General features: G+C 35.3%; 1 protein-coding gene across 1 annotated transcript in view; it reads left to right on the top strand.

Annotated features, from left to right (window-relative positions):
- LOC124371428 (nipped-B-like protein A) overlaps window positions 1-22,883 on the top strand; it is a 106,191-nt gene that overhangs the window by 49,245 nt on the left and 34,063 nt on the right. The window contains exons 13-17 of the mRNA XM_046829759.1: window positions 635-786; window positions 3,243-3,434; window positions 5,978-6,044; window positions 11,165-11,355; window positions 21,531-21,842. Of these exons, the coding sequence (XP_046685715.1) occupies window positions 635-786; window positions 3,243-3,434; window positions 5,978-6,044; window positions 11,165-11,355; window positions 21,531-21,842 (914 nt within the window). The remainder of the gene's footprint in view (window positions 1-634; window positions 787-3,242; window positions 3,435-5,977; window positions 6,045-11,164; window positions 11,356-21,530; window positions 21,843-22,883) is intronic.

Here is a 22,883-nt window from a genome sequence, read left to right as displayed (position 1 = left end):
TATTCTGTTGACGTTGTTCGAGGCTGTTTTGCAGATCATGATCTGTTAATTTTCAAGTATTTTCTTAATTCTTCCAAGAAGGGCAGTTCTAATTTAACTGAACCTTTATGTAATAACATTTTTATATACATTAGGAAACATAAAGAGGAATACATAGAGGCATTTATTGAGAGTTGAAACAGGTTGATTGGAATTTTATTTCTGAAACTCCTGACATCTGTACTTTTTGTTTCACAACTTTTTTCAATGTATTTTAACTCATGGTTCTATTTTTCTCCATTGGATAAGAAATATAAAACAAACAAAGCAAAACACAAAATAATTTATTGGATTACTGCTGAACTAACAGTAATTAAAGAAAAAAAATGCTTTTGCTGCGTGCACTTGAATTTGAGAACTATAGGTCCATCTTTAATTTTATATTTCAGCTGCCCAGCCTTCCATGAAATCTATATTTCAACTAAATTGGAAGGTATATTTTATATTGAACTGCATGTTTTATAGTTTTCAGTTTTTGGAGATAATTTATGAATCTTTTATAAAATATTAGACCATAAAATAATTAATATTCCCATTTATTACTATATTGTAATAATGTATTCATTTTATATATTTATATGTATGTTTTATTTAGGATACCTGCTGTGTTACAAGAAATTGGCACTCAATGGGCAAAAGGAAGGAATGGAAAAATATCACCCAATTATCAAGAGATCTTTGTATATAGTTGGCATGTTGATGAGATTCTTTGACTTCACCAGTAAAGAAGTTCAGGGACCATTTCCAGTAAGTTTTTTGTTAGACCTTACCATTATAGGATGAAAAAAGTGACAAAACAAAAACTTAAATACAATTGTTTTTTTTTCTTTTACACAAAAATATGGTTCTGGAACTACTTTTGATTGGTGTGATAAAGAGAATAGAAGAATTCTACATATTAAAAAAATCCAACCATTGTGGCAGAAGATATTTTTTATTTTTAACTCATTTGACATGAAACATCATTGAGGGTTTATCACAATCAGTATTAGTATTTTACTCTGCGACCACTTCTGAGTTTATAAGAATACTTATCATATATAGTTTTATCATGAAAAAATCAACTCTAAACAAGTATACAAGTAATGTCACAAGCAATGTAATTGATTATCATTTAAAAATTTAATTTAAATATAAAATTCCAATTTGTGTTAATAAAACTAATATTTATTTTCAATTGCAGAATTTCGTGGTTTATAGATAAATGAAGGAAATAAATTTTATTTGTTGTTCCCATTTGTAAGATTCAATGAGTTATGTGCAGTTGAATTTGATGTTTTTCCACCTACAGGTGAAGGAACTGCAGTGCTTCACTTTGTAAATTATTGTTTTATCTTTATCCAATGTCATCTCATCGCAGGATTCAAAAAGAGATGTGGTGGTGTATTTGTTACTTTTCTACTCACAGTTGAAGGAGGTGCAATGCTTCATTTTGAGGACTATCTGAATGAGATTACATAATCTAATTTATAACAGTAAAGTTAAAGAGAATCAGACAGACTTAGACCACAAGGTGCCTTGGACACAATTATATAAACAAGACTAAGTTAAAGAAATTTATGAGTAGGAGAGGAGAAGGTATACAGAGGAGAAGAGATTAAAGATTTGCATATTATGGGTCCGCTAAACCCACAGAAGTTGTTTTGGTATGCCACGCAGCACAGCACGAGATTTTCCACTTCCCAATGAAAGGAATGTCACAGAGTCTTCACAATGTCTGGGCACTTGAAATTAAATAATGTAGTTCTAATAGCACAAAGTCACTTGGCTTCATAGAGAATGGATATAGCGGTGGTTTTGAGTACCTACATAAATAAAGGTATTAAGAGCAATAGTAAATAGAACTAAGAATGAGAATAGTATGGCCAATGAGAAATTTATACATAAATCTGATAAACAAATCGAAAGCTGCTTAGTCAAGTATTAAATCAGAATTAGATTTAGATAAGAAGGAACAACCTATATTACATTGACTGTTAATAATGCAGAAATAACAAATCCTATCGGTATAGGCAAGAGTTTAACAAACACTTTGTCAACATAGTGTAATCATTAAATATTCTATCTCTACAAAGTAAGACAAATAATGTGAACCAAAGAGAATGTAAATCTATTATTGATGAGTTTAAACATAAACAATAGAAAGAATTGAAAAAATAGTATTCAATTTAAAAAAAAGAAAAAGAAAAAACAGATCCAGTAGTCACGATGAAAAACCTGGTATGTTTGTTTAAATTATCTTATAATATAATAAGCCGAGTATTGACTCATATTTTTAACCAAGCATTGCAGTGTAGAACCTTTCTTGAACTTCTAAAATTATCACAAATTACTGTTATTTTTTAAAAAAGGCTCCACAATGATATCTCTAACTGTCGTCCAATTTCTCTTTTCAGTGATGTTTCAAAAAAGCTTATCTGTAATGAGCAATTTGGATTTAGGAAGAATAGAAACACAGTGAATCCTAAAATTATTTGTATAAAACAATAACAACACACTTTCGAAACAGTTCAAACTTGTAGTCATACACGAACTTGTTAAGATGTCATGATTTACACCAATACAACACACGACATGCTGCTGACTTCGCACTACCAGAACATCGTACAGCCTGTTACGAAGAGAAACCATCCTACATGGGGGCGAAGCTGTTTAACTGTCTACCTGCTGATATTAAAACACAAGAGAACCTCAAGACCAACCTGAAAAAATGGCTTTTTAAACATTCTTTTTATTCTATTGACAAATTTTTGAACTGGAGAACTTTGAACCATCGTTATAACTAATTTGAACTTACCTGATGAGACTATGTTCTAAAACTGTAATTACGCTAATAAGAACATTTTTTATTGACGCTTTTGTAATTCTCTATGAATTGTACAAATATAGTATATTGTCTATATACTACTATAGTTTCACAGTCATCTTCGTGGTGTCGGTGTCAATAAATATTAAAAGTGAGGATTATCCGTCTGTAATCGTAATAGTTTAAAATTCATGAACACAGTACAAACACAGCGAATAAATAAAAAGTATGAGAAACACAACATTTGATAGGCCTATCACACGCGAATATTAAACATGATAGAACATCACAGCCGGCAGAAGGTAGGACAACCAGTAGGACAACATATATATAAAGATACACCAATGTTTTAAATATTATTGTTTCTATCTATATCTAGCATTGTAATGTCTTACAGGATTCAACAAGGGATGTGGTTGTGGATATACTACTTTTCTACCTACAATTTAAGGAGCTTCAGTGCTTCACTTTGAAGGCTATTGGTTCCATTTGTATCCAATACTGTCAACTTATGTTGACTCCCAAGCTGAAAACAGTGTACCTTGAGATTTTATGTGATCCTACGCCTTCTTTTGAGTTGAAGATTCAGGTTTGTTTTCAGTTTAATAGCATTATTGATTATAGCTCCAGTATTTGAATATTATGAATGTGATTTTCTTGTGAATCTTATCACGATGTATATACAGTAGAACTCCGATTATCCGAATTAATTGGGGATCAGGCCGATTCGGATATGCAAAAATTCGGATAGTTGGATTTAGCATGGAAATTATGCAAAAAAGGAGTATTTTACATTAAATAAACAAAAGTGCATTGAAAACGTTGTTATTTTAATACTATAGAGTACAGTAATAAACATGAGCAATAAAAATGCAGTACAGCAATACAGATTAACGAAAAGTACTAGTACATAAACTAAATGACAAATGAAAAATTAAGTGATGAAATGTGCAATAGGCTACATACAGTACATATTTGTCCTGTGTAGTTTTTCACTTGAACATTTCCAATAAAGTACGTTGCCTTGAGGTTGTAGCTCGTTTCCGTGCAGCAAGGTCCCACAGGCGCTTGACGGCAAGAAGTTGTACAGCTTCACATTCTGGTTGCCGCTCCATCCACTTTAAGGCGTTTTCAAAACAAATGAAGGCTTCTCCGTGTGTTGGCACATTTTCCTCTTCAGTTTCATCACCGCTCTCATCACTGTCAATGATATCACTTTGCTGTTCGTCCATTACACTTTCTGCTATTTCATTGTCTGTCATTATCTGAAACCCAGGATCAGCGTTATCAGATTGCAACCACTCTTCCATATCTTCAACATCGACTTCTGAACAACCTGCGATGTTATTGGCAAGTTTTACAAATTCTGCCACAGTCAGTTCAAGTTCTTCATCATCAGCTAGCTCATCTGTTATTTGTTGTAACCTCTGTTTTTCTAGTTCCAGCAGTTCTTTTGTTGATGTACCGTTTATTCTGTTCCAAGCTCGTTTTAGTGTAACGCTTTTAACCATATTCCAGGAATCCGCAATCATGTAACAGCAGTCTTTCAAGTTAATTTTTTTGTATGAATCCAAAACTCTCTCTTCATTGTTTTCTTCAGCCAGGAGCAGTTTACGGAGCAGTTGACGTCTGTAGTGTCGTTTTGTACACTCAATAACCCCCTGATCCATGGGTTGTAATAGACTTGTGACATTAGGCGGCAAAAAGAGGCATTTAAATTGGCCCTCGTCCCGATCATAACATTCAATGGGTGGATGAGTTGGAGCATTGTCAATGATGAGCAACACTTTCCCCGTTTTTCCAGTTTCTTTTTTAAATTTTTTTACTTCAGGGATGAAAGTTTTATTGTACCATTCCAAAAATATATCACTCGCCATCCATGCACTTTTTTGGTTGGTGTAAGCCACTGGTAAATGGTTTACATTTTTAAAAGCTCTTGGCTTTTTTGGTTCACCTATCATTAGTAAAGGCAGCCGATGGGTACCTGTAGAGTTAGCACAAACAAGGATTGTTACTCGTTCCTTGCTTACTTTATGCCCTGGAGCACTTTGTTCTCTTTTGGATGCCAAAGTCTTCCTCGGTAGGGCCTTCCAGTTTAACCCGGATTCGTCGGCATTGTAAACAAGTTCGGGATCATAGTGTTTAGCCTCTTGTTTAAATGTTTCCACAAACTTAATGGCAGCTTCACGGTCGGCAGAAAGTTTTTCTCCCGCTACGTCTAATTCTCGAATGCCATGCCTAGATTTAAAATTCCGAAGCCACCCCTGGCTTGCCTTAAAATCAGTCACACCCATTTTTTCGCTAAACATTCGAGCTTTTTCACATAAAATTTGTCAGGAAATAGGTTGCCCACTTGACCGTTGTTGAAGAAACCACGTAAAAACAGCGTTCTCAATAGGTTCACTTTTAGCGTGCTTCATCACTTTTCTAGATGAACATCCATCTTCACTTTCCAATGCACTCACGAAGCTTAAAATTTTTGCTTTGTTAGTTTTAATGTCACATATAGTCGCAGCCCCTACGCCAAACCGCTCTGCTAGTTGCTTTCCTGCGACGCCTTTATTTAACTGATTAATAATTTCCACTTTATCACTGAGAGAAAGTACAACTCGTTTACGTTTTGCACTCATCGTTAATGATTTTATAATATCAGGCTATGCAACACTACACACATCAACGCAACTCTCAAGGTACAACGCAACTCGACTGCTAAATACACACGCGAACGGAACTGGCATACGGCTCAAGCGCACTGACCGGCGGGCGGCGAGACTGCAGTCGATGTGCAGGTGGAAGGGCGGGGTGTTCTAAATATAGCATGCGGGAGTCATGTTACCACGGTAACGGCACGTACGCCTGGCGCGCCGGGCTCCTGCCCCTGTCTACATCATGGCACGTTTCGTCGGGCGGGCGCCGTCACTGTTATTTGACGACTTTCAAATTTTACATAATTTCACCGAATCGTGATTCGGATAATTGGGGATTCGGATAATAGGGGTTCGGATAATCGGAGTTCTACTGTAACACATTTTTTGTTAACTATATTATAATGTATATAGCCTATTGTTATTGATTCTCAGATATTTCAGCTATCAAAAGTCTGTATTTTACAAAATTCTATTGCATGTGTAGGTACTGAGCAACATAGAACAATATTTACAAGAGGAAGATGGACGTTTAATCAAACAAGATTTAAAGTGTAAGTTTTTTGTTTGTTATGTTTATTTATACATAATCAAATTATCCCCTTTAGAACCAGATACTTTTTAGTTTTGTTTCCAAGAAATCCTTGGTCTTTTACATCTGGCCACGCATAAAATGTCAGGCTAAACTTGTCAAAAATGTAATAGTTAAGGAAAAAAATCTATACCTATTTATTTATAAACTAATTTTTTGAAAATTGTTTATTTTTGTATGTTTAGACATTTAAAAACAAATACGTGCACAGGAAAACATTTAAGAAAAGACTGGCCATCATTTTGACTTACAAGGGTAAATCAAATATAAATGGTTTATCGGTTATTTGTTTTACCTTTATTTGATAACCTTATACACTTATTATTGTTCAATCCCGCTGTATGAGACCTGGAATTGTCATGGAGGAGAATGACATTTCTGATGGACACGCCTCATCTTTCATCTTTTGTTTCAATAGGCGGCTTTTGCCTACTGAAACAAAACAGTAGTAAGCCATATTCTTATTGAAATTTTCTTCCATTGAGTTAGTTTGAGGTCAAGTACCTGGGCTTCATCCTTGATAGGATCCAGATCTGGGGACCCCATCTGAAAAGGGTTATCGCCAGAGGGAAATGGTCTATGATGCAGTGCAGACGTGTGTAAGGGGGGTTCTGGGGACTTAAGCTGAGGCTTTTCTATTGGCTTTATGTCCCTGTGGTTAGATCTGCATTAATATTCGAGGCACTTTTCTTGTGGCCAAAAATGATGGCTAGGATGGTGGTAGCTAGTTTGGCTAGCATTCAAAGGATGGTTTGCCTTGTTATCACTGGGGTCATTCCAAATGCGCCAGGCACTGCTCTAGACTGCTGTCTCAATCTTATCCCTCTAGACATTGTCATTCGGGCTATGGCTAGGAAGAGTATCTACTGTCTTAAGCAGGCAGGGCTTTGGTCAACCCTGGACTGCAACAGGAGGCACTGCAAAATTAGCATCCTGATCCAGAAGAATAATCTCTGATCAGATGCCACAAAGATATTCCTTTAACACACCCATCAGAACTGTTATACCTTCCAGGGAGGCTTTGTTGGAGGGAAAGATACTTCTTCCATCAGTGGAGCTTAAATGGTTTACGGATGGCTCTGAAACAAAAAGTGGCACAGGTGCTGGGATTGTGGGAGTGAGACCATGTAGGGAGCTAGTTGTCCCTATTGGTCCTTATCCCATATGACAGGTCAAATTACGACATTTGAATATTCGCGGGGAATTGGCAGACTGTGACGTCAGTGAATCGGCAGACTGTGAAGTCAGTGAATCACATGTTGTCGGAATTGAGATTTATTTAATTAATAACAGAGAAATATATTAAACTTTATACGGGAACAAATTTAATTAATTAAAATGAGTTATACATAACCAAAATTCGTGTTTTACAAAAGTACTAAATAAAATTACGCAGAAAAGCCAATTGTGGGATAAAATGACTTGTGTATTGATGACGTCAGAAAGCACATGTTGCTAAAAATTTAAATAAAAAAGCTTTAGAAAAATAATAAAAGAAAATAGAAAGACTTAAATTGATCAATTATAGTGAACGTGATAAATTTTGACAATTATGAGAAAAGAATCAAGTTATATTTAATCGTGAAGACGCTGATTTGAACGGGAGAGGGGATGAACATTGTGTGAACCGGTATGCGTAGTTTTTATACGGAAAATCCTTCTTCTCTGTCTGGACTTGAAGCAGTAAGGACGTCTACTCGTATAGATGAAATTTGAAACTGTACAATAGTGCATTGAAGTTGTAATAAGGGATGGGATGTTGTGTTAGTGAACAAAAATCAAAGCAAAGTGAGTAGAATTAGACAGTATAATATAAAATAAATTGACGTCAAAGTCATTTGCTTTGTCTTTCATTGAGTATCCCATCTACAAAGAAATGTGGTAAGTAAGATAATAAGCTTTAAATTAAAGAATATTACTTTCAAAACTTATTTGATTCAAAGTGATTGGTAAGAACAGTGAATATTTTGTGAACTTTATTATGATATCTGTACCTGGGAGGTAAAGGGCACTATGTCCATTTTTTTCAAAATCGGGATATCAGCACCAAGTTTTTCTACTTGTATGTTTCTTTTTGGGTAGAAAGCACTAAGTCCAATGTTTATTAATAAGGGAGATAGCCAGTGGAAAAAGGCATTATGTCACTGAGTAGTTGAGAGGTAAAAAGCACCAACTAGTTTATAGTGCTTTATACCTCTTATTAAAATGTAAATCCGTAGAGGAAAAAGGCACCATTTGGACATAGTGCTGTTTACTTTTAAACTTTTATAAAAGAATCTGGTATTAGGTACCATGTGTTTTTGACATGTGCCACCGAGATGTTTACTGAACATAACCTCAAATTCCATGATTTGCATTATGTTAATTAAAAAATGTATGAGATATACCCTTGAGTTCTGTAAATCGAATAACATCCCTGAAGAAAATATTGGTAAAAACTGGGTGTATCGTGACGTGTTTAACAAAAGGTTCAATCTTTCCTTCAAACCACCTGAAGTTGACCCATGCGATACATGCGATTCCTACCAAGCTAAAACTTAAAGGTAATTTGAGTCAGTTAGAAAGAGAGGCAATACAAGCCGAGTACAAGAATCACATATATGATCAAAGCGTTACGATTTGAAAGCTGCAGACTCAAAAATTGCCAAGGAGGATCATTCTTATAAAGTTTTGACTGGTGATTTACAGAAGTGTTTACCGACACCTTTAATTACAAGTGGGTTGAGCCTCTACAAAAGAAAACTGTGGACTCTTGACTTTACTATACATGATGCCTGTGACTCAACAGTTCACTGCTTGATGTGGGACGAAACAAAAGGAGCAAGAGGAGGGAATGAAATTACCCAGCTATCATGAGAAGTGGGCTGACAATGTGATTTCAGGTTCAGCTGTTCAAGATATCACTTTATGGACTGACAACTGTTATGGTCAACACAAAAACAAATCTATGATAAAAACCATTAATCAAAAGTTTTTGCTCAAAGGTCATACGCATATGGAGGCTGATACTGTTCACGCTCTCATAGAGAGAAAAATAAAGAAAGCTAACAGTATGAGCATATTGACACCTTGGGACTGGCAACAATTGGTGCGGCAAACTTCTTCAAAATACTCTGTATTTAACATGGAATTAGAGGATTTTAAAAACTTTGAGTCCTTGCTAAAAGGCAAAGATTCTCCGTTTGTGTCCAGGAAGTATGATATTGACAAAAACACTGTTCTCATGTCACATTTTATACACATACAAGCCAGACAAGAAAACATGGGTCATCTCTTCTTCAAAACTTCATTTGACGGAGATTTTCAGAAATGAGTTATGTTCGATCCCGTAGAGGACAAGAACTACCGTTCCCGGAAACTCTTCTATTAGTATCACAACACCAGAGACTACCAATAAATGTAGCAAAATACAATGATCTGATAGCACTACCCCACTGCCCAATACTCCCAACTCTCCCAACTGTGTGCCATGACTACTTTCAAAAATCTACCGAGAAGCAACAACACCTCCATGTACCCAGAAGAAGACTCTGATTAGTTGGCACTATTTTGGAAATACAGTGTTTATTTAATTTTGAGTTGCTATGGTAACCAGTTAAGTACTATGAAGTATTAAAACTGTAAAAAATTCACAGAATTAAAACTCTATGTCCTTTTTATATTCTTAACAACACGCTACTTTCTCAGAGGTAAAAAGCACCAAGTCCAACAAGTTTTTTTAATAAAATATTTTAAAAATAGGTAAATGACCGTTTTTTTTTTGTTTTAAAAGAACAGTTAGTTTAAATAGACAATAAGTTAAAATATCAAATATAAAAAATCAATTTTAGTATTGAATATAAATGATAAGATATAACATTTTTATAATTGAAACATTTTTTTCAAACTGTTCTCCTGAAAAGTAACAGTTTTTGTGACATAGTGCCCTTTGCCTCCCAGGTACAGATATAAACAATCATATTGATCAGAACTTTCAAAAGAGTAGTATTAAGTTTGAACCATTATTCAACCTACTTAAAAAACCTGAGATAATATAGACCCAGTGCTAGTGATATATAACGTGTAGCCTACTTTTATTAATACAAACTACACTTTCAACAACACCACAGACATTGAAGTTTGATCGTTATTTAAATATCAACTTGGAACAATATGAGTTAGCCAACACGAAGCAAGTCGCACAACCAATGAGGGGCAGCACACTTTGAATACCGATTGTGAGAAAATTGGGACAACAAACGGGGGCCTGGAACGTAGCAAAATCGTACAGCCAACTGGGGACTGGACCGTAGCAGAAGGGCGACCAAAGTGGATCGTAGCAGAATAGGCACAGCAACGTGGGGACCGTAGCACCCACAGTCTTTCACGCATAAGTCAAAGACCTTTTGGAGTGTGCTCATGAGAATCATCGTCTGTGGTTTAAGAGAAAGACGGAGATACAGTGATCAATATCGAGTTCAATAAAATGTTAATATGTACTTTTAGAAATTAATGGTGCAACAGGCTTGGAAACAGTCTGAAATACATAGCTAAATACCACACTTGTAGCACATCGATGTCATGTCATGGATGGCACCAATAATTTTCTTCATCTCAGTGGTCACTGCAAATATCTCATTCATCAAAATATACACTGAAAATTCATATAAAAGTTTCTCTCCTGATATTCTACACAATTTGTCCATCTCAACTGCAATAAAGGAATATATTGTTATCATACTTATTACTATTTAGTCTTCTCATCGATCGACTGATCCATTTTACTGATCTAAAACAGATGACAAGCCAAAGTGAATCAGAGAAAATTTATAGCTGAAACAAAGAAAACACTGCATTGTATTAGGCACAGTGGAAACTATGTAAGTGTTTCTACATTCCTGTAATACATTGCATATGCAATCAGACGAACATTTATAACACACGAAACAAAACAGGTAGTATTGTTCAGAGTGGCAGGGTGCACTTTTGTGCAAATTTGGGGTTACTAATCAAAGAGATAAGTTTGTAATTAATGTAATATATAAATTATAATATGTATATGTTAAATTATGACAGTCTATCTTTCAATATTTACTTTTCCAGGGACAAATTTATCGAAGCAAGAGGACTTGAAAGAAATGGGAGACGTGTCAGCAGGGATGGCCAGCACTGTGGCCCAGCTGTTTATCAAGGAGGTGCTGGAAGCTTACTTATGCCCTAATGTGAGTGTGAGACAAGCTGTACTTCGTGTAGTCCAGCTGATTCTGCAACAGGGTCTCATACATCCGGTGCAGGTAACAACCGAACTTATAAAATCATAAGGTCTTGATTTCAATATTTGAGATGGTGTAAAACTCATTCAGGATTAGTTGTGTTAAAATTAAGTTACTGTTACTGAACTGATAATTAGTTACAATTGACTGAACAATTAAAAGTGAAGTTTGAAGTTCTTACTTATATGGTAAGTTACTACTGACTATCTGTACGATACTTATATATATATATATATTTAAAAAAATTAAAAGTATTTAAAAAAGGTTTTGAATGTACTAAATATGTATAGCATATTATATTAGTATAATTTTTACATAATACAGCCTATTTGTAATGATGAATGTGACTGTGACGTGTGTGATCATTGAAGTTCAGAATTTCATTCATTAGATAACGTAAGACTCATAGACTCACAACTCTGTATATTAACAACTTCAATAGTTTTTTTTTAAAGAACATTTTTTAAATTTATGAATTAAAACTGTATATAGTTCTGGGTGTTTCACTAGAGGTTGGCACAACTTCACAATGATCATAGTAGACACAAAAACAAAGTTCCTATGAACATATGTCCCATCTCGCTTCGTTTGTGTGTGTCTGTCCTTAGTTTTTTATTAAACTACTTACATCTCAGAACCTATTAGAGCTAGTAGTATAATACTTGGAATTTATGTTAAGCTCATTAATTTGACATAAAATTGAATTAGATAAACATTATCAATTTGTATTTCTAAATGGTGGCATTTTTAAGTTATAAAAATATAATATCTCAAAATCTGTTAATCTTACTTAAAAAATGCACAAATAAATATTTATAGCAAATTTAATTACAAAACTAACGATGCTAAATTTGCTTAAATCGGTTGAAAAATAAAATAAATACATTAATTTTAGTTGATGAGTGTTCATGCTTTCTTTCATGTGGAAAGTATACTCTTAGATACTATTGCTGATTCATGGTAATTTATTAGTCTTAATAACCTCTAACCCACACTTTGAATGTTATTACAATAATGCTTCTATTGATAATTTATTTACTAACAATGCATAACTATCAGCGGATTCATTTTCACTTAAAATATGCTATTTTGATTGATATAATAGAGAAATAGTAACTTATGCAAGGGGTTAAGTTAAGAAACAAATTGTTTCAAAGTTATGTCACTAGAAAGGAAATTAAAACGGCTACAAAAAATTGCTCTTGACAGATTTTATAAAAATTACGGTTTTGAGTTATTTGTTTTTAAAATTAATATGGCCGCTATTTTGAAACTGAATTTAGGAACTAAATGATTATTTTTTTGCCTACATGATATTTGTATGGATGAGCAATGTGCAAATTTTAACTCATTCGCTCAAGCCGTTCTAGAGATATAAATTATTTAGTTAAAAAACAAAATGGCGGATATCTGGGAGAAGAAACATTTTAGGATAACCTTTATAGGACATTTTTTCTTTATTTTGGTCCATGGAATCACCTCCTGAAATATTATAGATACACCTGGATATAAACAAAGTACAAGGAAAAAATTGTATTATATACATTTGAAAGTGACCCTAAAATAGTATTTTTCAATATAGTTGTTGTGTACGGGTTACGGGGAATCGGAATAAAAGACTGAATTAGTTTACATCATCGACTGTGCTCGGTTAAGGTTGGAGGGTAACAGAGAGAGAGGCAAGGGCAGGGACACTGGAAGTGGTAGGTGGTACGATCTGGTGGCGTGATGAGAACAGCCAATGGCATTTATTCAAACTAATCACCCCATATGACGTCACAGCATCATAGATCATACAGTTGGTCTTTGGCTGTGGCTTTAACTTGCCAGTAACAATTTATAATATGTATAATAATTATTATTATAATTATTATTGGTAATTCAATACATTAACATTTCCTCCCTTCCAAATTTCAAAATAAATTGAATTCACACAAGTCATAGATAAATTAAACAATACAAGTGTAATAATAAATATATAATAAACACATATAAATATAAATAAACACATATCATTATTAAATGTCATCCTTAAGTACTGTAAGTTATTTACAAGTTTAATTTCTCTACAGGTTTCCTAAATACGAGTTGGGTATCTGTTTGTATGATCAGCTGTTCTAGTGACAGGAGAAGGAACAGCTGAGGTAGAGAAAGACGTGGTCTAGAATGAGGGGTAGTGATGTGACATGGAGAGGTATGATGCGGTGAGGAGGGGGAGAGACCAGCTGATCTAGTGAGGTCAGTGTTACTAATTCTGACTGGGCTTGGAGTTGGCGGACAATGAGCGCCTGCCTCACGCTCCGCAACTGTACGGTCCTGAGATGGTGGAATTTGACTGTCACTGTCAACACAATACTACTGTGTAGTCCTATCAGCTGATCAATATGTCTACTCCAAATTAGACCAGTTTTTGTCATAACAGAATACATCACATTAATTTAACTGTTTTATTACAATGCCCTCTATCCATTTGTCTTTAGAGCGATAATCTCTCACTAATACAGATTGATTAGGAAATAGAATTCTCGTTTTTCTACCGCCAAAATATTCTTTTTGTTTGTCTGTTTTAATTGCACAGTTCTGGCTATATTAGGTCTGAGTAAATCTAGCCTGCATCTTAGTGGTCTATTAAACATTAATTTGGCAGGTGTCTCGTTAGTAGTGCTATGAACGGTGTTTCTGTAATCAAATAACATCCTATTCAAGGCTACTTTAGTATCAATATTTTCTTGAAAAGCCAATCTTATTTTACGTTTAGCATACTTAACTGAGTTCTCAGCCTGACCATTAGACTGAGGATGATAAGCTGGTGAAAATGTATGTCTTATACCATTAAGTTGCATGAAATTTTTAAATTCAACTGAGGTAAATGGTGGTCCATTATCACTATGGATAGTGACAGTAATCCAAATCTAGAAAATAGTTCTCTTAACTTTTCTATAGCTAGCTTAGCTGAAGTAGAGCCTACTTCAAATACTTCCAACCACTTAGTGTAAGCATCAATTACTACCAAGTAGGTCTTATCTTTGAAAGGACCCAAGTAATCAATATGCAATCTTTCCCCATGGCATAGATGGATAGTGCCAAACATGTAGATTACTCTTACTAGGACTAGAACGTTCCATAAGACAGGAAGAGCAATTGTTCGCTAGGCTTTCAATGTTTTCATCTATATTTGGCCACCAAATATAGGAATCTTGCTACTGACTTCATTTTTACAATTCCCAAGTGACTCGCGTGTAACCTCATTTAATATGTAGCTACGCAACTTGTTAGGAACAACAATTCTATATCCCCACATAACAATGCCATGCTCAACTGTTAGCTCGTCCTTCCTTTGGAAATAAGGTAACAATTCCCTATTTCTCTCCTGACAAAAAATTTGGCCATCCGTACATCACATAGTTATGTATTTGTTTTATAATAGGATCATTTTGGGTTTCAGCTTTTACATCTTCAAAAGTTAAAGGTACTGAACTTTCAGCGATACAGTGTAAATAGGTTACCTTTCCACCTTGGTTCATTGTTATTATTTACAACGTGTTTAGTGCTTAATGGTAAGCGTGATAATGCGTCTGCGTTTACCATGCTTTTCTGACCTTACATACTGTACATCAAAATTGTATCCACTTAAAAAATAATGCGTATCTTTGTAATCGGCTTGCTGCGAAAACAGGTAAACCCTTTTTCGGTCCAAATATGCTAATTAAAGGTTTGTGATCAGTACACAATGTGAATTTTCGGCCATACAAATATTGATGAAATTTCCTTACTCCATATACTACTGCTAAAGCTTCCTTATCTATTTGTGAATACTGACATTCTGCTGGTGATAAAGTACGAGAGTGGTATGCAATAGGTTTCTCAACGCCTTCAGGGGTTATGATACTAAGTACGCAGCCCAGCCCTGTCGAGCTTGCGTCTACTGCTAGTTTTACAGGCAACTTTTGAATCATAATGCGCCAAAACTGGTGCTTTAGTCAAAACATCCTTGACATGGCTAAATGATTTGAGACATTTTTCATCAAAATCAAATGGCACGTCCTTTTTTAACAAGTTGTACAACGGACTCAAGATTGTTGACAAATTATTAATAAACTTTCCATAATAATTTACCAAGCCAATAAAAGCTTTGACTTGAGTGACAGATTTAGGTACAGGTGCTTGATTTATAGCTTTAATTTTTAGATTCAGAGGTATGCAGTCCATCTTTATCGATACTAAAACCAAGATACTCGATTTTGTCTACAAAGAATGTACATTTATCTTTCTTTACGGTAAATCCTTTTTCACTCAGGCGTTTACAAACCTCTTGCAACCTACTTACATGAGTTTCGTTATTAGGTGCGGTGATAAGAATATCATCCATGAACACTGATATCCTTCTAAATTATGCAAAGATTGTTCAATAACTCTTTGAAAATATGCCTGGGGCTGATGAGATTCCATAAGGCATTCTACAATATGAGAAAAGACCCTTATGCGTGCTAATTGTACATAATTTTTGTGACTCACTATCTAACTTTAATTGCATATAGGCTTGACTAAGATCTATTTTAGAGAAACGTTCTCCATGCTGTAAATTTGCAAATAAATCTTCTATTCTAGGTATAGGGTACTTGTCTACTTCTAGATACTGATTTAGAGTAACTTTAAAGTCTCCACATAGCCTAATTTCACCGTTCTTTTTTAATACTGGTACAATGGGCGTTCCCCATTCCGAGCTGCTTTACTGGAATTAACACTTGTTCGTCAACTAAGCGTTGTAGTTCTTTTTCTACCTTACTTTTCAATGAGAATGGTATCGGTCTTGGCTTAAAATACCTAGGTCTAGCATTTTCTTTTAGATTTAGTTTTACTGGTTCGCCTGTATACTGACCTAGTTTCTCAGTGAACACTTCTGGAAATTGATTAGTTTAGCTCGGACGTCATTGTCTCGAAATTAGCCTTGTTATCTATAGGTCTGTTTATAACACACAAGTTTATTTTTAAACGAAATGTCAACTCCCAGTACTTTAAGCCAATCACGACCCATTAAAGGATTGTGAACCTCCTCTAATCACATACAAATCTAAGCATTTTATGTATTTTCTCATAGCAAACATCAACATTAACTTTGCCCACAGGTATAATAGGTTCATTAGTGTACGAACTCAAAGTTAGGTCGTTTTCTAACAATTTACAAGAACTAAAAATTATTTTCATAAAAATCCTCACTACACACTGTGACACTAGCTCCAGTATCAACTTCAAAATATGGTTTCTCGACCTTGCACTAGGACTTTAATCTTAATTGGGTCAACTCTAATTCTTTTACGGTGAGTTTCATTTACTTTAAATAAATTCTGTATGTCCTCGACATAACTCTCAAGATTTTCATCACTCTGAACATAATTCTTAGAATTATTTGAATCTGACAGTTCTGAACTATCATTTACAAAATTATGTATCTTATAATCTTTGTTTTTCTTGTTTTGAAAATTAGGACTGATAAGATATACCTTTCTTAACTTTCGAAAGCTGATTGTCTGGTAACTTACTAATTTCAGTAGATCGACATACCTTAGATATGTGATTTCTTTTACCACATTTGTGACACACACAACACCAAACAATTTGCACTGCTTCCTATAATGACCACACTGCACCTTGACTTCGTGCCTTGCGTTGTAGCTCGCCGCTGCCACCGCTGCCGCCGGACTCTCACATGTGGGTGGTGATGCGCTGCCATCCGCTGGACCCGGCTGCCGCCGTTCACTGTCAATGCCGCCGCATTCTTCTCCGCCGCTTCCACTGAGCAGACGATTTTCACAGCCTGGTCGAAGGTTAGGGTGGTCTCTCCCAACAGCCTCTGCTTGGTCGACTCACTCCTGATGCCGCTCACCAGTCTGTCTCTGAGATAGTCGTTGAGGGATGCGCCAAAACTCGCAGTATGCAGACAATTTCTTGAGGCTGGCGATGTACTCTGCGGACTGATTCTCCTTCCTGTTGATTCCTTTTGCTGAATTTGTACCTTTCAGCTATGAATGATGGCTTCGGGTACAAATGGTCCTGAATTAACTTCACTAATTCATCAAACTTTTTCACTGAAGGTTTTTTCCGGCGTACATAAATCTCGTAACAAACTGTACGTTTTCACACCCACGACTGTTAGTAACGTACTAACCTTTTTGTCGTCACTAATACTGTTACAGTCAACGAATAATTCAAATCGTTCAACATACGAATTCCAAGTTTCTGCACTGTTGTCGAAGTCACCGATTCCGCCCAATAATTCCCGCCATTTTTTACTGTTTCACTAAATAAAGACGAAATGTTCTAATTTACGACCTTGTCTTCCAACATCAAAATGTACCGATTTTGAGTCCACGTGACGCCAAACTACAGACACACTTCCTCCCACTATAATTTTCGGAGAAATTATTTACGCACAATCGAACAGGTTGCATTGCACTCGCGGGATCGCATTAATACCTCGTCGCCAATTGTTGTGTACGGTTTACGGGGAATCGGAATAAAAGACTGAATTAGTTTACATCATCGACTGTGCTCGGTTAAGGTTGGAGGGGTAACAGAGAGAGAGGCAAGGGCAGGACACTGGAAGTGGTAGGTGGTACGATCTGGTGGCGTGATGAGAACAGCCAATGGCATTTATTCAAACTAATCACCCCATATGACGTCACAGCACATCATAGATCATACAGTTGGTCTTTGGCTGTGGCTTTAACTTGCCAGTAACAATTTATAATATGTATATTAATTATTATTATAATTATTATTGTAATTCAATACATTACAATAGTCACCATTCAAATTTAGTCATTTATCATAGTGGTGAACTAGTTTTGAAATTCCAGTGCTATAAAGTTCTGCTTCCTGAGTTTTCTGCTATGAGTCACACCCTCTAGCAGTTTCACGTTGTCATTAAAGCGCTGCGTCACAACCCATGTCTTCATTGCTGGAAACAGGTGGTAGTCGCTGAGTGCAAGGTCCGGATTGTAAGACGGATGTGGAAACTCCTCTCACTTAAAACCATCCAGAACTTCTCGAGTTCGATTTGCTGTTTGTGGTTGGGTGTTGTGCAAAAACAAAATTTTTGAACTTAATTTTCCACTGCGTTTGTTTTGTATTTCTTAACTTTTCAGCAAGGTTTCACAATACCTCACAGAATTTATGTTTGTGCCACATTCTAAGAAATCAACAAGAAGAACTCGTTTCCTGCCCCAAAAAAATTTGCCATAATCTTTTGTGTCGACAATGTTTGGTGCATTCCTTGGTTTTTTGGGGAAGTGTGTGTGCCCCCACTCGGTAGACTGTAGTTCGGTTTTGTAAATCACATGTTTTACCTGTCTCCTCTCAACTCTTGTAAAGATTCAATCGAGCAGCGAATCACCATATTTTTTGTAAGTGCCCAAAAATGTCAATAAGGCAGCCATATGCTGATTTTCATGGATTTCCGTTAAGATTTTTGATACCCATCTTTGCACAAAATTTATGGTAACCTAACTTCTGCGTAACAATTTCATGTAACAAACTCCTTGAAATTTGAGGAAAAATCTCTGGTAGACAGTTCTGGTATTGTAAATCGGCAGTCTTCTTTAATTTTCTCATCAACTTTAGAGACAATTTCATCGGTCACAATGCTTGGCTGTCCACTTCGTTCGTCATCATGCACATTAGTTCAGCCATTTTTAAACCTAATGCACTACTGATGCTCTCCACCATCATTAATCACATCGTTCTCATAAATTTCACAGAGTGGATGTTAAATCTCAATCGGTTTATTGTGCTTAGCCAGCAAAAACCGTATTACCGACTGACAGCACTTCACAACTTGTGGGATTTTCAATTGCGTCACACATTTAAATTAAACTGCTGTTGTAAAACATCAAGGAGCTACAGTAACCTCTCACTTCCATGGCTGAATAGCCACTGAACGGAGAAACGCCCCAATCAAAATGGCCATGATAGTCCTGCCCCTAGTGAATTCAGAACGAAACATAATCTACTTTTTGAATATATTAAAGCTAACAAGATGGACGTTTTTATTTCCAAATATAGTTTTTATTTGTACAATGGTAAAGCTTCAACTACTGCCGATAAATAGGGTATTAAAACCATTGTCAACCATCAGTTAAAAGTGTTTAGTAAGACATTTTGAAAAATAAGTAATACTGGATCAACTTCTTTGGTAAATAGAGCATACTATTCAGCATCTTGTTCGGCATACTATTCAGCATCTTGTTCAGCATACTATTCTAGTGGAATAGAAAGTGAAAGAATTTCAATAAATGGTAGTCAGCCATATCCTTGTGAAATAAAAATATCCATCTTGTTGACTTTTTAATTCACAAATATAAAAAGTAAGTTAGTATACAGAGTTTGTGAGTGTTATGTTATCTTCTGAATGAAATTCTCAACCTCAGTGATCACACATATGCAAAACTTTGTATTAACATGCTTATTTTATGTTAAGTATACACCATACAATAAACAAAAATTGTTTACCTATTACAACAATATAGTGCCAAACTCATCCTAAGCATACATTACATACGAGGTGTGTTAGAAAAATAATGAGACTGATTTCATACTAACCAAAGTTTTTATTATTTTCAAACAACAATGTTATCCCCTTCAAAGTAGTTTCCTTGGGCAGCTATACATCGGCGGAGTCGTCGTTCCCACTCTTGGTAGCAGCGCTGGAAGTCTTCAATTGGTATGGCTTTTAACTGGTCGGTCACAGTCTTTTGAATGTTCTCCAGAGTTCCAAAATGACGTCCTTTTAGGACATGTTTCAATTTCGTGAAGAGGAAAAAGTCACAAGGACTTAAATCAGGTGAATAGGGGGGTTGAGGAACAACAGTAATGCGTTTTGAGTTCAAAAATTCACAGATGGAAATGGCCGTGTGACATGGAGCATTGTCATGATGAAGCATCCACTTGTCTGCAATTTCCGGTCTCACACGGATCACTCTTTTCCTCAAATTTTCAAGGACACTTTTATAAAACACTTGGTTGACAGTTTGTCCTGGTGGAACAAATTCTTTGTGTACGATACCTTTCCTGTCAAAAAAACAAATTAGCATGGTCTTGATCTTTGATTTGCTCATTCGACATTTCTTCGGCCGAGGAGATGACGAAGTGTGCCATTCTTTACTTTGCCGCTTTGTTTCAGGATCGTACTCAAATATCCAGGATTCATCACCAGTGATCACACAATTGAAGAATTCTTGGTCATTAGCAATCCTCTCAAGAAGATCAACGCACACATTTTTTCGATTGTCCTTCTGTTCAGTTGTGAGATTTTTCGGCACCAATTTGGCACAAACCTTTCGCATGTTCAAATCATCTGTCACAATTTGATGCACGGTGAAAGTGTTTAAATTTAGCTGTTCACTGATCATCTTTATTGTTAAACGACGGTCTGATCTCACAAGCGCCCTCACACGATCCATGTTTTCGTCCGTTCTTGAAGTCAAAGGTCTCCCTGAGCGAGGTTCATCTTCAACGTGTTCTCGGCCTTCCAAAAATGATTTGTGCCAGCGGAAAACTTGTGCTCTCGATAAGCACTGTTTCCCATAGACCTGTTTCAACTTTTCAAAAGTCACACTCGCGGATTCACCAAGTTTAGCACAAAACTTTATTGCACAACGTTGCTCTAAATTTCGATGCTCCATTTCTGTGACGCACAATTAAAACACAACTTTACTAATGGCGCTGTCAAAACTAATGTGTTAACTGTACGGAGTTGTAACTCGGACTGAGGAAGTGGAAGGGATAAATAAACAGGTTTAGCGTCAGCCGGTAGACACAACGTTGCCAGATCTCCCGCAATGTTACCAATCTCATTACTTTTCTAACACACCTCGTATATAGTTGGCATTGCATATAATTAGCATACTTACATTTTTATTTGGTGTTGTATGCCTGAATCAAATTAATTATACTGGTAATCAAATTATAAAATTAAAATTATAACCATTTTGTACCAATTACCATGACCAAGGTCCATGTCTGTTTTTAGAAATGTGTTAAGAAACTGAAACACACAATATTTAGAACTGGTATTTGCTCTTTTCTTCAGAAATGAAGAGGTCGGTATGAGGAGGTAGAGCGGAAATACCCAGGTTTAGAGAGGAATCTTTCTGTTTCTTGTTACAAGTCTGCAGTATTGAGAGTTTTGATGGTTTCAGATTGTGCCCTATCTAATTTGTATGACCACCGATGAGGAGAAGACAGTCCGCAGCAATGCTGACAGACGGCTGGAAGAGATAGAGAGAAAGTACCCAGGATTTATCTACATGCAGTCACAAAGAGGAGTCAGTCTGTCATACAGGCTGCAGGAAATTCTGCAGACTCATGGGAGTTCGGATGTGCTCAGGGGCTACAGGAGTAAAGATGAGGGCCAGCCTGTTGCGCTCAATGGACCCCTTTATTCCATTTTGCACTCTCAACACCAACGCCGAGCATTTATCCTTGCTATTTTTAAACGCTTTAAGGAACTGGTGAGCTTTCATTCATTTATTGTGTCAGTTTTAGCTAAAAAATTTTATTTCACAGTTGTTTATCTTATGTATGAAGAAAATTTAGAGAATTTTATATGCATATAAATTATTAATATACTGAAAAACTATTAGCTGCATAAACCTCTTCAACTCTATTTATTTTATCACGGTATGCTCTGCCAGATCCATTTAATTACTTATAAGTATTTTGCACATGTTTTATAAGTGTATATTTTAAGTCAGCTAATATTTTAGTAAATGGTAAGTTATGTGCATAAACCTGTTCAAAATTATATGGTTATGATTTGTAAAGATAAAGCTATTTTATCCCTAGAAGTAGCAGAATTTCCCTGAGTGGCAGACAATTCTTGCCTTCGTTTAGAGGTTCACTAAATTGTTTATAAACTGCACATAATTTTCTGAAATCCTAGATTGTTATATAATTGTGCATATTATCTATATATTTCACAGATTATGAATCTGACACAAACAAATTTAATTAACTTATAAATATTTAATAGTTACAGTTTAGACTGGAGTAAACAAATTCCTGTTTTTTCCAACATTAGAATTAGATGACTATAGAAAATAATAACAAATGTCTAATCTTTCGAAATATACAACGGATTTAAAATTTATTTGTTCCTATAGGAACAGGTTAGGTTTTAAATGCAAAACTCTTTAATTATGTATATTGCTCAAATATAACTTCTTTTGTAAAAAAAACAAAGTGAACCAGGAGTTAACCCTTCCAGCGCTACGGCAATTTTGGACGCACTATACCCAAACGCTACATATACCTCAAAATTTTTTTTTCCATAAAGTCAACGCTAATGTTGTATTTGAGTTTGTTACCATATAAAAAGACTTTTGGGAACGAAAAAAGTATAATTTTTTTAATACGTTTATTTAAATTATAAAACAATATAAATACACCAAATTTAACGAAATGTTGAACGAAATTTTACTATCGTGTATAATATTATATTATAGTATATTATTTGTATATTATGTATATTATACAATTAAAATAAAACATTA

The sequence above is a fragment of the Homalodisca vitripennis genome, unplaced genomic scaffold (genome assembly GCF_021130785.1).
Source record: "Homalodisca vitripennis isolate AUS2020 unplaced genomic scaffold, UT_GWSS_2.1 ScUCBcl_1376;HRSCAF=4923, whole genome shotgun sequence".
NCBI lineage: Eukaryota > Metazoa > Arthropoda > Insecta > Hemiptera > Cicadellidae > Homalodisca > Homalodisca vitripennis.
Note: the sequence above shows the minus strand (reverse complement) of the source record. Positions and strands in the feature narration are given on the sequence as shown.